Source organism: Haliotis cracherodii, unplaced genomic scaffold, assembly GCF_022045235.1.
Source record: "Haliotis cracherodii isolate W230 unplaced genomic scaffold, xgHalCrac1.p SCAF_7, whole genome shotgun sequence".
NCBI classification, from domain to species: Eukaryota; Metazoa; Mollusca; class Gastropoda; order Lepetellida; family Haliotidae; genus Haliotis; species Haliotis cracherodii.
This window is the reverse complement of record NW_027266330.1, coordinates 36373098-36389674: the sequence shown is the minus strand read 5'-3', so window position 1 is coordinate 36389674 and position 16577 is coordinate 36373098. Positions and strand designations below refer to the sequence as shown.

Below are 16577 nucleotides of genomic sequence, written 5' to 3'. Positions count from 1 at the left end.
ATATCACACCATGAATGAGGCATTATTCAAAAAAAAAATGCACTTTGTGCTAATGAGTAAAATATGACCTAGGTCATGGGTGAGGTGAGGTGAAATTGGGATTATTGCACTTGTGTGTGGTTGCTTGTACTAGTCCGGACTGATGCCGAATTTATAGTGCTAGCTCACTGAGATACCATGCCGCAGTTTAACATGAATACCCCACTTAGACACAGTATACTGACTCCGAGCCGACGAGTCCTTGTTTTAGCTCCTTAATGTCAAGCGCCAGAAAGGGAAACAACAAGTATCATCTTTTAACGTGTTTTGGTATGACGCGGCCGGGGATTGAACCCCGGACGTTCCACTCTCAGGGAAGACGCTCTACCACTAGACCACGGAGGCGGTCCTCAGGTTATAGGCAAAATGTACATCATTATTTTCGTGCTTCAATTATGTGAGGGACAAACATCTGTTGATTTTCTAATTCTGACAGTCATTCAGTTTAGACATTGCGTACAATCATACAATTGTGATTTGTTATTCTGTCAGTGGAAAAAATATCATTAGCTTTCTGTACAACAGGGAATCAAAACAGTGGAAAAAGAAATTTCCCGTCGACAAACTGTACCAGTTATCGCCATCATCTGAACAGCAAAGGCACCTGATAAAGCACACTGCTTCAGTTTTACAAATTACATTTTTTTATTTTCTCTGGTATCGCAAGCTCTTTTTATATTTGGTACCAATAATAAGAAATGCTTTTATCAATTTGTCGTCTGCAAACTGACGTAGACCAATGTGATTTACACACTATGTGCTGTGGATTTCGGTTATTCACATTTGGAAAAAATAGCTAAAATAGGTTTTAGAATTGTTTTGGGGAAGAAATGACAGACAGAAAGTAAGCCATGACAGAACTGAAAGTGCATCATCGTGTTGTTGGATTTTTGTTTCTGCGTCAATTAGTCACGTAACACCGCCTGTGTGTCTTTACTAAACACTGCAAACACGAAAACGTCGTTTTTTTCCGTATATGGTCATTGGACGGAAAAACGACTAAAAATTCATTAAAATTGATTAATTGGTCAGCGTCTAGAAAGTGTCCAGAAAAGGGTCGAGTTTTTCAAGCGTAAAATGGACGGAAAAACGATGCTTTTTGCTCCGCCTTGTACAACTGTTAACGGCCAATCAGATGGCGCTGGTCCCCCGACGCACGTGATTCCTAAGGCTTCCTTTCGGAAGCTTTAGGTTTCGTATTTCTGGCATGCCTTGCTCTAGTATCTGTCGCGCGCAGTGCAGCGAGATTTGCTGATAAGCCAGTTTTAGGATATGTAACATGTTAATGGAATTCAGACACGCGCCAAGAAGTCAAACCAAACAATGTTACCAAGTTCATTGTGGTAACATATCCCTCGGCTATGAACAGTTACCCCTATCGGATAATGGGTTGTGTTTCATTTGGTTATAACAATAACTAATGTTTTAATGTGAAGTTTACAAGATATACGGCTGGGACGAGAGGTTGGTCACATGACGTTCTTCACGTGACTGTATTCTTGAAATGGGGTAAACACTGACTACTTCCACATTCCTGGGGAAAACCCTTGGAATTCCCTGGTACGAATTCATACAGAAGCGTGGTTGCAATGCCCGTTTAAGGATACCCTCGCTACAACCCATCCCAGAAAAAAAAAAAAAATATCCAAACTATCGTAGTGACAATCTACAGCAGCAATCTATGAATTTACCTGAGAATCTATTTGACACATCTTTACAATCACCTTTCAACGATCGGCCAATTGATCAGTGATGACAAAGGCTTGAAATAGTCACAGTTAATTAACACGTTTATCGTGTCGGCCATTTTGACGTATTGTACTTGATGTAAATGTATTACGACGCTCTGTTATTGTAATTGACTTACTGAGGTAATTCTGTAAAAGATGTTCTCATCTAATGAGGATATTGTTTGGAATATATTTCTTGTAAACATACTAAAACATATGTTCCTCGCTTTGGGGGAACTATTTTATTCCGGGATGACCTATTAAAGCTAGTAGTAAGTCAAGGCACCATGCGTGTACATGTATATGATCTGTTAATATATGTGTTTAAATTACGGTTTGGGGCGTTAGAAAATACACTGACGCAAGTATATTCTATTCAAATCAATTGGATAATTGAATATGCTTTCTCGCATTGACGCATTGACGCCCTTACAAAAACAAGCAAAACGTGTCAAAATTAACAAAAGCGCGACAATTGGCCATTTGTCGCATTGTCGCGTGATCACATTGTCGCTCTTTGAATAATCCTTTTCTTTATTTTACAAAAGGGCGACGATGCCGTGACGCCACATTTTCAAGGTCAAAATATGTCGCATTGTCGCCCCACAAATGTGTATAAAAGGCGTAAAGTTCAGTTAATGTTACAGTTAGGAAGCGGTTACCAAGTTACATCTGTCGTAGAAGTTCAACCTGATGCATGTACGTCTCGAAATGAAAACACAAGTCCGTCCGCGAGTCCATAACGTTTTATTGTGAGCTCTTCCCTTTAAGTGCTTAGTGTTCAACTCCCAGTTCCAAACACGTAGTACCTCATCAACAATCCACATACCTCTAGTGCAGCGGTCTTCCGGAAGATCTTACTCTTGACCGTATTAGATAACTGACGAGTGCACGCCTGACCTGTGACCTCGTTGCAACCCTCATGAGGTGTTTGCCGAAGGGAGAGGGGTAGGAAATGTGTGCTCCAGCCCAGCGCAGAGCTCGCGACACACTGTATACTGAATGTGTCGTATACAGTATATTGCAGTTGATATACTGTATACTGCATGTGATACTTATTTGCGGAAATGTTACAACTTTCAAGATTCAAGATTCAATTTGCATTTATTTCATATACAACAGACCGCCGTCATAAATCACTGGAATACTGCTGAGAGCGGCGTTAAAACAATTTGTTTTCATAGTGGAGCGCTGCAGTCATTTAAAATAGAACCGTATACATATGTAGTACCAACTAACTCACTCTGTTTCGAATATTCAGCAGAAAATATATTATTAACCAGGTCTTTGGGAAGAGATATCAGATTTTTATAAGCAGTCACAGGGATGATAAAGGACCCCTCACTGATTAGGTTCTTGTTTACTTAAGAGCAGAGTTGGCCATGTTAGATGATATAACCAAAATCCAGGAGCTCCGGCGGGGGGCAAACTGATCTTGTTAGTGTATGGTATGAGCTGTGACGTTGACCCAAGAGAATAATGTAAAAAATGAGACTAACTCAAGTCTATAATGATTGGGAAAGTCTAGATTTCCACAGCTCTAGCCTGAAATTAAGAATTGTTCTATGCTCCATTTTATATATATTATTTTCATTTTGTAGACATAGATGGACCAACCAGGAAAGAAATTGATGGAATATTAATATCACATGTTACCACTGATCCAGTTAAATTCATCACACAATAATATATTACTATTTGACATTACGGCATTTGATTAATAGAGCAGGATCATGTACATGTTCACTGTAGTAATGTACACACCAGTCAACTTGATTATAATTTTTATTATAATGTAGCGCGGCATCAACGATTACTTTATGATATCCTCACTTGTCATCGATGTATTGACATCGAACAATGGACGACAATTCGAAATTCTTATAAATAGCTCAATAGGGACAGCGCCGGTGTCAGTACAATTTTCCTAGTTAAAAATATGTATCTACAAAATATAATCTGGAGCAGACAAGAACAATATTTTTTTTATTAATGCTTACTTTCATGGATAGAATTGAGGCAATCTAGGCTTGCCAAATCGTTCTAGACTTGAGCTGGATTCCTTTTAAATATATTCTCTATGGTCTGGGAGACGAACGGGCGTCAGTATCGCATGGAGAACTGGGACAGCCTGAATCAGTGTAATCGGATATCTTGTGGAGTTTCGGTTTTGGGCTGTTTGCTGAATAGACAAGGGCTCACGCACAAGGGCACAATGTAAAGATTAAATCATTACCACCTCTCTTTATATCAGATATGTTATTGTGATTTGAAATCTCTTTTGGAGAATTGCGAGTTATGTATACTCTGTATTCTTTCGTCATGGTAGCATATATATTTTCTATGTTGCTTTTTGAATTATCCACAAATAATGAGAACTACAATGTAAACCTCTCTCTGGAGATATACAATAATACTACTGAAGGGCATATCTGAAAAATGGGACTTATCGACAAATATTTCTTTCTTAAATAATACCCGTTACAGGCATTCTGATCATTATATTATACTTTGTACAGTTTTAAAAGTCAAATAATAGCAAATTGTGTATCTTTCTACATTTTGAATTAATTATAATTTCTACAATAAAACCTTAGCATCAGATAGTGATATAAACGAATATGATCTATACTGTGATAAATGAATTATCAATTTCGTATTATGAATTAGACAAACAGAAATATGATAGTAAAACAAATTATTTTAATCTGTTCGTGTGAGTAGGTAACGAGAGATCTAGTCAACTCACTAACGTAGCCATTTGTGAAAAATGAAATATTAAAGGTTTAGGGGTTTGAACATGTACATTGAATGACAGGGAAGAAAGCAACGCAATAATTAAATTATGAATCAAATTATGTTATAGATATAACAGAATATATAGAAAATATAAGTTTAATTTCTCATTGTTGGAAGGTGTTTAATAATAGATTTTGTTTCATTTTTTGTTGTTTAACGCCGCACTCAGCAATATACCAGCTATATGACGGTGGTTCGTAAATAATCCAGTCTGGACCAGACAATCCAGTTATTATCACCAAGAGCACCGATCTACGCAATTGGGATACGATGGCATGCATCAACCAAGTCAGCGAGTCTGACCACCCGATCATGTTAGTCGCCTTCGTACAAGCATGGGTTGTTGAAGGCCTATTCTAACCTGGATCTTCACGGGTATTTTTTTTAATAATAAGGTACAATGAAATTCTGTATATGTCCATAATAAGTGTGTATAAGTAGATGGATAATATGTCCAGACACGCCAATTAAATGGGTTAGACTGCATATGGTTCAATGATGAGTTCTTTCACAAGTCCATATTTCAAGACATGTATTTGGTATTCATAATAACTCCACAAAAGCTACACAATGGCGACAAAACGGTACCAGCATCACAGATACCAATAATACATGAAATCCATATAATTCCTTTAAAGTTAAAACATGTATCTAAATAGAAAATTAGAAGGATACACTTCCGACATTTTTCGTATTTTGTTTTCGTTTGGAGAGAGAAGTTGTGATTGGTATCTGATGGGTGCAAACAGGTGTTCCCTTCCGCCCAGGCCTTACACGGCAATGCTATAGCCCAAAATGAAACAAGCCTAGATGTTCAACAGGTTCAGGCTGAAATTTCCATCCCACTTGGGCTCCTTTTAAATTTAGATATAGTTTCTCGTGTCGATATGTGTCAAAAGAAATGAATTAAATATTACAGCACTGGTGAATAGGTTATATGCGCATGTCAGCGTCGTTCCTACAATATCCTTTTATGCAAAATACATATATACTGATGAATTAACGTAGTAATACTACGCAAATATATGTCCAGATGTATACATCAGTATCATCTCGTGATTTTTATTCGTGCTTTGAGCCCTTTTTCTACCGGAGATTCTGGGGTGTTACATCACACCAGAAAGCAAGGTCCAAATTCAAGTCATAATTTCATGGTCCGTCTTGTATGTTGGAAACCAATATCGCAATATGGCTGAATATTGCTAAACGTAGTATTAACCCGATTACTCACATAATTATTCCATTTTCTACAGTCATCTACGAACACTATCTTTAAGGAGGTATATCTATATCATCCAAATGTCCATACATATATGTCCACATATATATGTATAAATGATAAGCATTTCCTCTGTATGTATTTATATATGTAAATATCGTTTTAATGTAATGCTGATGCAGTGAACGTACTACAGACCTGATGCTAGAATAACATCTAATTTCTGAAATGAACATATTTTACAGAAAAAAAACAGTTGTTAAACAATAGTTATAAAATATAATAACAAGGAGTCAAGAGACTTTCTTCATTTTGCCAAATATTGGGCTGTGTTGGACATATTTGTTTTGGGGTCTGTATGACAGACAAACCTGATGCCTTTAAGTATAAAGATAAGTAAGTATAGCTGTTGTATATATTCAAATATTTTTGTAATTAACCCAACCTTGAAAAATATTGAAAGATGAGTCGTAACTATTTATGTCATTATTTCAAATTAGAATGATAGCACATCAGGAAAGCATGGCACTTTAATATACGTATCTTGTTAACCCAATAGTCTTTTTTAAGTAAGAGCAACATGTATACCGAGAGTATATGTTTGGTGCGTGACTTATCACACAGTACTTTCAGAAAGTGTGCATATTCTGTTTATCGGCAATAAATAACATAAAACGGGTAAATACGATTTACTTCAGAACTAGTATAGATTACTTAAGGTTAGGGGGAAATGTATGTAATTAACAGAACTTTGGCCGGGTTTAAAGGATTTGGGTCCTGGCTTGGGCTTTGCGTTGGACGTGTAGACGGCATTTCCAGGTTTGACGTATCAATGACCAAAATGATGTCTGATGCAATTCTCTGCCTTTTCGGGTGAACAATTGGCTTGCCTTTGAATGTGTTTGTGGCAGGTGCCACTAGTGGATCGGAATGAGCTCGCGTTTTTGCGAGCACCAAGTGTCACCATTTATTATGATGAATCATGAAACATGCTCCTGATGTTGTCGTAATCGTGCAGTTGGCGCTACTTTTGGCAAGGGTTTCTCATGATAATGGAAATGCTAATGTCGCTTTTGTTGACTGATAAACATGAAAAGATATAATGTTAGTGTATATGGTCAGGTAATTAAGAAACAAACGACGAGTGAGAGTTGTTTATTGTACGATAAACAACGACCACGACTCGTTTATTTCTATATGAGATATCAACATTACTTACAGCCTATTTGAGGGTGTTAAATTAGGAAAAAATACACGCTTAAAAATATTTACCCGTACTTAAATAATGATGACTCCTTGAATAGAATCCGACAGCGGCCATGCTAGACAAATCAATTTTAGGATTTGAGTTTGGTCTTTCCCGCATATTCTCACAATTTTCTCGTCGATTGTCATATCACTCTCACATTTGGATTCGATTGTTCGGGCACGTTTTACGACGTTTTCAAGTTGCGAGTGCATGTTAGAATCTCCATAAATGACGTCATGATAGAACAATGTTTTATCGTGAAATAAATATCGCTTCCTTCTTTGTTCTTTGCGATTTATCGCGTAGCTATCTTATATCATCAAATGTCAATTTCTCATTGCTTTATCATGACGTATCCGTGTCATAACCAATCATGTAGCAATAACATACACAAATATCAATGACTTCGACGTAGAATAGTGTCATGAAATATGATTATCCTTTGGTGTGCAATATTTCTGGTTGATAAATCTAACATATTCTTACTTTTAAGAATAGCGACTATACATTATTATATCCCTTATCAGGTCTCTGTAGCATTTACAAAGTGATACAAATTTAAAAATACAACTGAACCTAAATGTATGTATGTTGTAATATCCTTACGCTGCTGACTGCGGCATTAAACAACAAGCAAACAAAACATAATATCTTTAAGAATTATGTTAACAATTCCGATGCTAAGAATAATCTCACAATCTCCATACCCCTTTCTCTCTGTTTATTATGAAAACATAATAACTTTTTTTTAATAATCTGAAGGAATAATAATGGCAATACTATCATAATTATCATCATTATTTATGTTACTTATCCTCAAGTGAAGTAGTCCTCCACACTATACATTCAGTGAAGACGCCCATGAACATATTAACTGTGTAACATACATTAATGGAAATTAGATGAACAGTTGAAGTTAACAAATGATATTATTCGGTCGAACGTCTATCAGCCATCTATTCGATTCATGAAGAACATTTCACGTGGGACCAACAGAGGGAATTATGACTATCGACTTGCTTATTATTTTTTTATATTCATGCTGGCTCAAACGATCTATTGGTTTGATTTATTGTTATGGTATCCACAAAATAAGTAGGATCCGATTTTTTCCGTTTTTGTTGAAATAAAACTGAATTATATTTGCTGTTTACATATCAAAGTTTTCAAAATTGTTACAAAATGTTTGCCCACAGCAAGGCTACGTATTCCCAACATATTGTGCTAGGCACAGTATAACTGGACTGAGGGAGGGCGGTATTCCTCCTTGTGGGTCACCTGCTTGGCAATATGGGATGGGAACACTGCAGGGGGTGAGGGCAGTTAAGTTGATGGTACAGACAGATAAGAGAGATCGTTTTACAAATATGAAACCTCATTCCACAAAGGAAGAGGAGAAAGTTGAAACTTGGTGAGGTTTACAGAACAAAGGCGGTTAGTTCTAATTTCATACTGACTCTCGAGGATACATTTAATAAAACAATTAATGTGTGTGTGTGTGTGTGTGTGTGTGTGTGTGTGTGTGTGTGTGTGTGTGTGTGTGTGTGTGTGTGTGTGTGTGTGTGTGTGTGTGTAGAATGCCCGACCTTTGAGTCACTACAGTTTCAGTCATTAAAATGCGTAAAACAGTATTTGAGTGAAAGAAAACACTATAAGTGAGTGAGACCTCAGTACAGGCACACCCAGTCCCCCAACCCAAAGTCTGATGTATCAATACTCATACCTGCCACATCCTCAACCACTTAACTTACTCACATATTCATCTCACAACATGTTCGCCAACCCTCGTATCAAAACGCATGCACGCATGCACGCATGCACGCATGCACGCATGCACGAACGCACACACACACACACACATCACATTCTTCTTTCCCCACCATTATGTCTACGTCAGCCATCATGGATCCATGCGCATGCTTTCATACATAATCCATCCTCCCACCATTCCCCAACATCCATCGAACTGTAACTATATCCGCCCTCATGTATCGGTATTCGTGCTTACACACATACACCCTCCTACCATTCCCCTACGTCCATCGCACTATAACTATGACTATAACCGCCTTCGTGCATCCGCACTTATGTTCACATTGCATTGCATATGCATCGAATTACACGTTTAAAATATCGTAAATATTTTACAACATGTACATATTAAATATCAGCAAACAGAGATTATAATAACGCAAAAGATTTCATCCGTCAAAACATCACAAAAAGAGGGGCAGCCTGGAATTTTACAATGGCATCAGAATGCACTAAGAAGGTCAACTGGTCAGGAGGTGAGAGTTGCGGAAGATTACGAGAAACTTCACTTACAGATCTCCATTACGAATATCTAAAGTATGAATAAAGATCACAGCTTGCTATGGCGTGTACTGAATTCCTGCAGAATTATCAATGTCCTTAGCTCAAAATTTCATGTCTAAATGCTCATGTAGACAAAGACCCAAATGTATATAGGCATTACCATATTATTTTCTACGCAAATATCACCACATTTAAAAACAAAGCTAGATTTGAGGTTTTGAAGGGCATTAAGAACTGATACACATAAGGAAAAATATTTATGGATGTCAACGGAGGAACACAGCGTTTCGGAATATATACTTACTCCTTCATCAGGTGAATATTATTAAATGCTATGAGGCAGAGAACATATATATGTACCTGTAAGAACAACAAAAGTAAAAAGATAGCAAAGAAGGGAACGCAACAAGGGAAGCCAACAGATAACTGGCGCTGATAACCCCGCCTCCCGTTTGCCCATTGTCGATTTCCCATTACCAATCATTCATAAGTTAAGTTTTGGCTTTAATTTGTCCATCGATAATCAACCATCAACGTCTATTATCTCAACCCTTAAATTACGAGAATATGTAGTTTACTGAGAAAGTGTTATCCAAATATAATATGTTACTGTTGGCCACGTTCTTAATGGCATTGTGGCTTTTAAAGCTTTCGGCCATAGAAGCCGTGCCATTTTTCACTTGTCAGAGGAGTACACAAAGTTTGTCATCTGGACTAACATTTTTGGTTCGGTGGCTGGGTTAGATCGCTGATTTTGTGTGCTGGCGATTGGGTGCCTCACTCACAGTGTGGGTTCAAATCCCGGACGGGACTCAACCCCCAAAAGTACGAGAATCTGTACTTTACTCAGAAAGTGTTATCCCAATTATAACATTTGTTGTCAAGAAAGCACAATAAATGTATATTCGGCTTTGGATGGGTAATAATATCACAGACATTTACAGATATTGATGATGACTTGGAGGAGTTTCGTAACGCACGTCTTCTCAATTCAGGGATTGGTAAATCAAAATGTGTGTGTGTGTGTGCGCGTGCGTGCGTGCGTGCGTGCGTAAATGTGGGCCTGTTGGATTTTACATTAAACATTCATCTTGAGCGGGATGGTAGTTCGAGTTGGATTAGCATGTTAACTATATGACCTTATTGAGGTAGAGAATGCCGCGCATGAATGTATTAATGAGATTCCTAGGTACATGGGGCGTAAAACACACTTATTCATTTACTTATATCGGTAATTGAATGTTCATATTAATTGTTATTGATGAACACGTAATATATATTTAAAGATATAAACAGTGACATAATAACTACAACTTTATGTGAACACGAGTAGCTCTATTGGAATGAGAGGAATAAGTGTTATAAAGTCGTAAGCTTCTTCACAACCGTGTAACTATGAATTGACTTTATTGGGTAATCAAAAAAGAGACAGCGACCTAAAATAGCCACATTTCATACGATTTCACTTGTCCACCATCTTGGATGCAAGGCGAAAACATTTCAGCGCGTTTGAAGCCACTGAGAATGTCCCCTGCAGAGTTGGACGAACATTCTGTGGTAGCGCGGCTGAGTTGACCAGAGGCTATCAGCAGTATTTCCTGTCCAGGTTATTTAGGTCCGTTGTTTGTGTTGAACAATATAATGTTATATGAGAGGATGACTTTAGAACGGGATGACATAAATAGAACAATGAGTAGTACGTCCAGATTAGTGTATAGGCAACATTTAATAATTAAAATAATTAGATTCAACAGCTCCCCTTTTAAGTCATTTTTCCTGACTTATAAGTAAATGCAAGAACACAATCGGCCGGAATACAATGTATAATTCTTGTCCACTTCCATATGACTATATAGCATACAATAAGCTTTCGGGTCCCGTTCAGATCGGTTTCGGTGGCAGCCTAGATACCCATAGAATAGTTTCATCTCGGAATCTCCCATATCACTGGGGCTCCTCTTCAATTTAAATGGAGTTACTTGTTACGATTCCGAACCTTCACGAGACTGTGTTTATGAATCATTGTCAAATAGTGGTGACATTCAATCTATGAAACAATACGCGAAATCGCGCATGCACAGAACGGAAAATTTGGACAAGGCATTAAGTAATCCGCATGCGCAGAACGACTGATTTCAGTACCTCCGCTAAGCGCTTCGAGTGCAGCGTCAAACGCGGGCCTGTAATCTAACACGCGATGACTGACCAATGAAATCTGAGAAGTAGAAATACCGGTAGACGCTGTTGCTTGATTGACAATGTCAATCAAGAAAGGGAGGAGCTTAACGGTATCGTTCTCTCCCAGTAAATTCCGATGTCAAATAACGACGTTATTTGGACGGAAAAACGATGGTTTGAAAACGTCCAAATAACGTCGTTTTTCCGTCCAATGACCATATACGGGAAAAAACGACGTTTTCGTGTTTGCAGTGAAAGTTGTATTTGAGCAAGGTCATCACATGGTTTGTTTTTTAATATTTATTCACAAGAGTAATCTTTGTTTATCATTTGTAGATAAATATTTCTCTCTGCTAATGAAACCGTGCAAAGATAAAACGAGATGCGATCACATGACCGCTGTAGCGAGGACTATGCTACAATTTGTCCTCGGCGACAGCTGGTCACTAGCCAGTATACAAGGTTACATGCGTTTTCACAATTAGTTAACGGAAAAGTTTTCTATCTACTCTAAATTCCTTCTCTGTGGTATTATAGAAATCAACCTACATTTTGTCCACGCAATGGCATGAGCGCATTTGATCTTAATTTAAAAACAACAAATGTTTGTCGTGATGTTTTCGATGCTAATTTTCAGAAATAAGTAGAATGAAATTGACAACAATTGTTCATGTGCTCGCATCTGCTTTTGAAACTGAGAGCAATCAAACTGCACGCGCCTCGGCTGGAGCGGTGTCGACTTGATTTGCACGTTCTGCGCGGGCGTCTGGTCTATTTCGCACGCGCTGCACGACGTTTCTTCTGACAACAAAGCGCGAAGACATTTCAAAATACATTTGTATATATTTACAAATAATGAAATTGCTGATTAGTCTCAACAAGTTTTCGTTTACAATATAACAAACTCCAAATAATGAAATAGCAGAATATTCCAGAAATATATATTTAAAAAATGACTTGTTTACTACATTTAATGTGGCTTATTGTTTATTCTGTTATTGACTATACTTGTGGCCTGTGCTGATAATGCTGCCCAACTCCTGTCTCCCATCCCCAAGCCCCCCAGCCCCATGTCCGTCCTGCAACGTGCTTCACCATACCGAATGACGCCACCAGGTCACGTGATACTTTGATCCTAAGGTTGTTTGACATGCAATCCTCATTTTAAAGATCTTCCTCGTTATATCGCGTTCAGTCGTATTTCTGTTATAATACGGTGAACGCGAGTATTCGCGTTCTGCGTGATTATCGGGCTACGTGTATCCTTTTGTTTAAGTAATTCAGAATCGACAATGCAAAAATTTCAGTGACGAACCTGTTACACCAGACCTGTTACTAACTTATTTTACATTCGGGTTAAATGATTACAGTATACATCCACCAAAACGTAATACACAGTAGGTCTGATGTTCATCCTACTGCACTGTGATTATATTACACTATTTGTATGTCAGTACATTGTACTTAGCTGTGCATTCCTTGCAATTGGATATTTGTGTACAACTTTAATAACCCAGTTTGTCTCATGTGTTATTCACTTGTAAACTACATTCATATGTTGTAGGTATACATCTGAAGTATGACAAAGACAGAGTCAATCTCGACGACGTCCACATCAACACAGAAGGAGACCTGGTCAACAGGGAGTCGGACACCGGACCTGCAGGGGAGGGGAGACTGATGAGTTACCATGGCACATGTAGCACTGCCCCCCTCCCCCGGGCTGGCTGTCCCCAGTACTGGGAGGTGTTGAACAGGGTCAGTCTGGACAAACCACTCACAGGGGCCAGCCTCATCCTTGAGGTGGGTGTATGTAGGGAGAAGCAGAGGGACGTGTCTCATTGTATAGGTGGAGAACCCAGCTCCTACAGCCTGGATGTCGTCCAGTGTACTACACACGGCGGGATATGCAGGAAGACATGGAAGGAGGTGAAGCGTGTGCTGTGTATGCCTGACCCTCTCCCCAACACAGCAGGGTCATCACACACACTACATTACGGTGTTGTCTATGATGACACCAGGAAGAAGATTGTCTTCATTGATGTGAAGGAGAACAAAGTGATGTCGACGTTAGACATTGTAGACTCCAGTCAGCCACTGTGGCCGATGTTCGGGGTGTATAACTCACATCTCCTCACTGTCAGCATGACACTTGTAGTGGGCAGCGACATCAACATGACAGAGGAGAAGAAAGCAATGATTGTCAAGGCGCTGTCGTGATGGTGACAATGATTGTCAAGGCGTTGTCGTGATAGTGACAATGATTGTCAAGGCGCTGTGGTGATGGTGACAATTATTGTCAAGGCGCTGTCGTGATGGTGACAATGATTGTCAAGGCGTTGTCGTGATGGTGACAATGATAGCCAAGGCGCTGTCGTGATGGTGACAATGATTGTCAAGGCGTTGTCGTGATGGTGACAATGACTGTCAAGGCGTTGTCGTGATGGTGACAATGATTGTCAAGGCGTTGACGTGATGGTGACAATGATTGTCAAGGCGTTGCGTGAATGGTGACAATGATTGTCAAGGCGTTGTCATGATGGTGACAATGATTGTCAAGGCGCCGCCGTGATGGTGACAATGATTGTCAAGGTGTTGTAGTGATGGTGACAATGGTTGTCAAGGCGTTGTAGTGATGGTGACAATGATTGTTAAGGCGTTGTCGTGATGGTGACAATGACTGTCAAGGCGTTGTCGTGATGGTGACAATGATTGTCAAGGCGTTGACATGATGGTGACAATGGTTGTCGAGGCGTTGTGAGATGGTGACAATGATTGTAAAGGCGTTGTTATGATGGTGACAATAGTTGTCAAGGCGCCGCCGTGATGGTGACAATGATTGTCAAGGCGTTGTCTTGATGGTGACAATGCTTGTCAGGGAGTTGTCGTGATGGTAACAGTGATTGTTCAGGCGTTGTCGTGAAGGAAACAATGATTGTCGAGGCGTTGTCGTGATGGTGACAATGATTGTCAGGGAGTTGTCGTGATGGTGACAATGGTTGTCAAGGCGTTGTCGTGATTGTGACGATGATTGTCAAGGCGTTGTCGTGATGGTGACTATGATTGTAAAGGTGCTGTCGTGATGGTGACAATGATTGTCAAGGCTTTGTCATGATGGTGACAATGATTGTAAAGGCGCTGTCTTGATGGTGATAATGGTTGTCGAGGCGTTGTGTGATGGTGACAATGATTGTCAAGGCGCCGCCGTGATGGTGACAATGATTGTCAAGGTGTTGTAGTGATGGTGACAATGATTGTCAAGCCGTTGTAGTGATGGTGACAATGATTGTTAAGGCGTTGTCGTGATGGTGACAATGACTGTCAAGGCGTTGTCGTGATGGTGACACTGATTGTCAAGGCGTTGACATGATGGTGACAATGGTTGTCGAGGCGTTGTGTGATGGTGACAATGATTGTAAAGGCGTTGTCATGATGGTGACAATAGTTGTCAAGGCGCCGCCGTGATGGTGACAATGATTGTCAAGGCTTTGTCGTGATGGTGACAATGATTGTCAGGGAGTTGTCGTGATGGTAACAGTGATTGTTAAGGCGTTGTCGTGAAGGAAACAATGATTGTCGAGACGTTGTCGTGATGGTGACAATGATTGTCAGGGAGTTGTCGTGATGGTGACAATGGTTGTCAAGGCGTTGTCGTGATTGTGACAATGATTGTCAAGGCGTTGTCAAGATGGTGACTATGATTGTAAAGGTGCTGTCGTGATGGTGACAATGATTGTCAAGGCTTTGTCATGATGGTGACAATGATAGTAAAGGCGCTGTCTTGATGGTGACAATGGTTGTCGAGGCGTTGTGTGATGGTGACAATGATTGTAAAGGCGTTGTCATGATGGTGACAATAGTTGTTAAGGCGCCGCCGTGATGGTGACAATGATTGTCAAGCCGTTGTCGTGATGGTGACAATGCTTGTCAGGGAGTTGTCGTGATGGTAACAGTGATTGTTAAGGCGTTGTCGTGAAGGAAACAATGATTGTCAAGGCGTTGTCGTGATGGTGACAATGATTGTCAGGGAGTTGTCGTGATGGTGACAATGGTTGTCAAGGCGTTGTCGTGATTGTGACGATGATTGTCAAGGCGTTGTCAAGATGGTGACTATGATTGTAAAGGTGCTGTCGTGATGGTGACAATGATTGTCAAGGCTTTGTCATGATGGTGACAATGATTGTAAAGGCGCTGTCTTGATGGTGATAATGGTTGTCGAGGCGTTGTGTGATGGTGACAATGATTGTCAAGGCGCCGCCGTGATGGTGTCAATGATTGTCAAGGTGTTGTAGTGATGGTGACAATGGTTGTCAAGGCGTTGTAGTGATGGTGACAATGATTGTTAAGGCGTTGTCGTGATGGTGACAATGACTGTCAAGGCGTTGTCGTGATGGTGACACTGATTGTCAAGGCGTTGACATGATGGTGACAATGGTTGTCGAGGCGTTGTGTGATGGTGACAATGATTGTAAAGGCGTTGTCATGATGGTGACAATAGTTGTTAAGGCGCCGCCGTGATGGTGACAATGATTGTCAAGGCGTTGTCGTGATGGTGACAATGATTGTCAGGGAGTTGTCGTGATGGTAACAGTGATTGTCAAGGCGTTGTCGTGATGGTGACAATGATTGTCAAGGGATGTCGTGATGGTGACAATGATTGTCAATACGCTGTCGTGTTGGTAACAATGAATGTCAAGGCGCTGTCGTGATTGTGACAATGATTGTCAAGGCGCTGTCGTGATGGTGACAATGATTGTCAAGGCACTATCGGGATGGTGACAATGATCGTGATATGAACACACAGATTTGTTGCAGATCCTTACTGATCAGGAACAACTACATGACTCGAACATGTCTTCTCTGTGAAAGAAGGCATTCATCTTCGTATGTACAAATATCACTCTGTAAACAGTGTAGTGTGTACACAACACAAAACCAGAAGTTTAACTTATGATCTCCTACACCTATCAACTATAACCCCCTGAACCTGTAATCTTGATGTGATATGTGTAAATGTATATAACATTTAGATAAAAGGTAAAACGTT

General features: G+C 39.7%; 1 protein-coding gene across 1 annotated transcript in view; it reads left to right on the top strand.

The window, feature by feature from the left end:
* Window positions 1-16577, top strand: part of LOC139447522 (uncharacterized) — a 50593-nt gene extending 34016 nt beyond the window's left edge. Inside the window, exon 11 of the mRNA XM_071228929.1 lies at window positions 13095-16577. Within this exon, the coding sequence (XP_071085030.1) occupies window positions 13095-13750 (656 nt within the window). The 3' untranslated portion in view covers window positions 13751-16577. The remainder of the gene's footprint in view (window positions 1-13094) is intronic.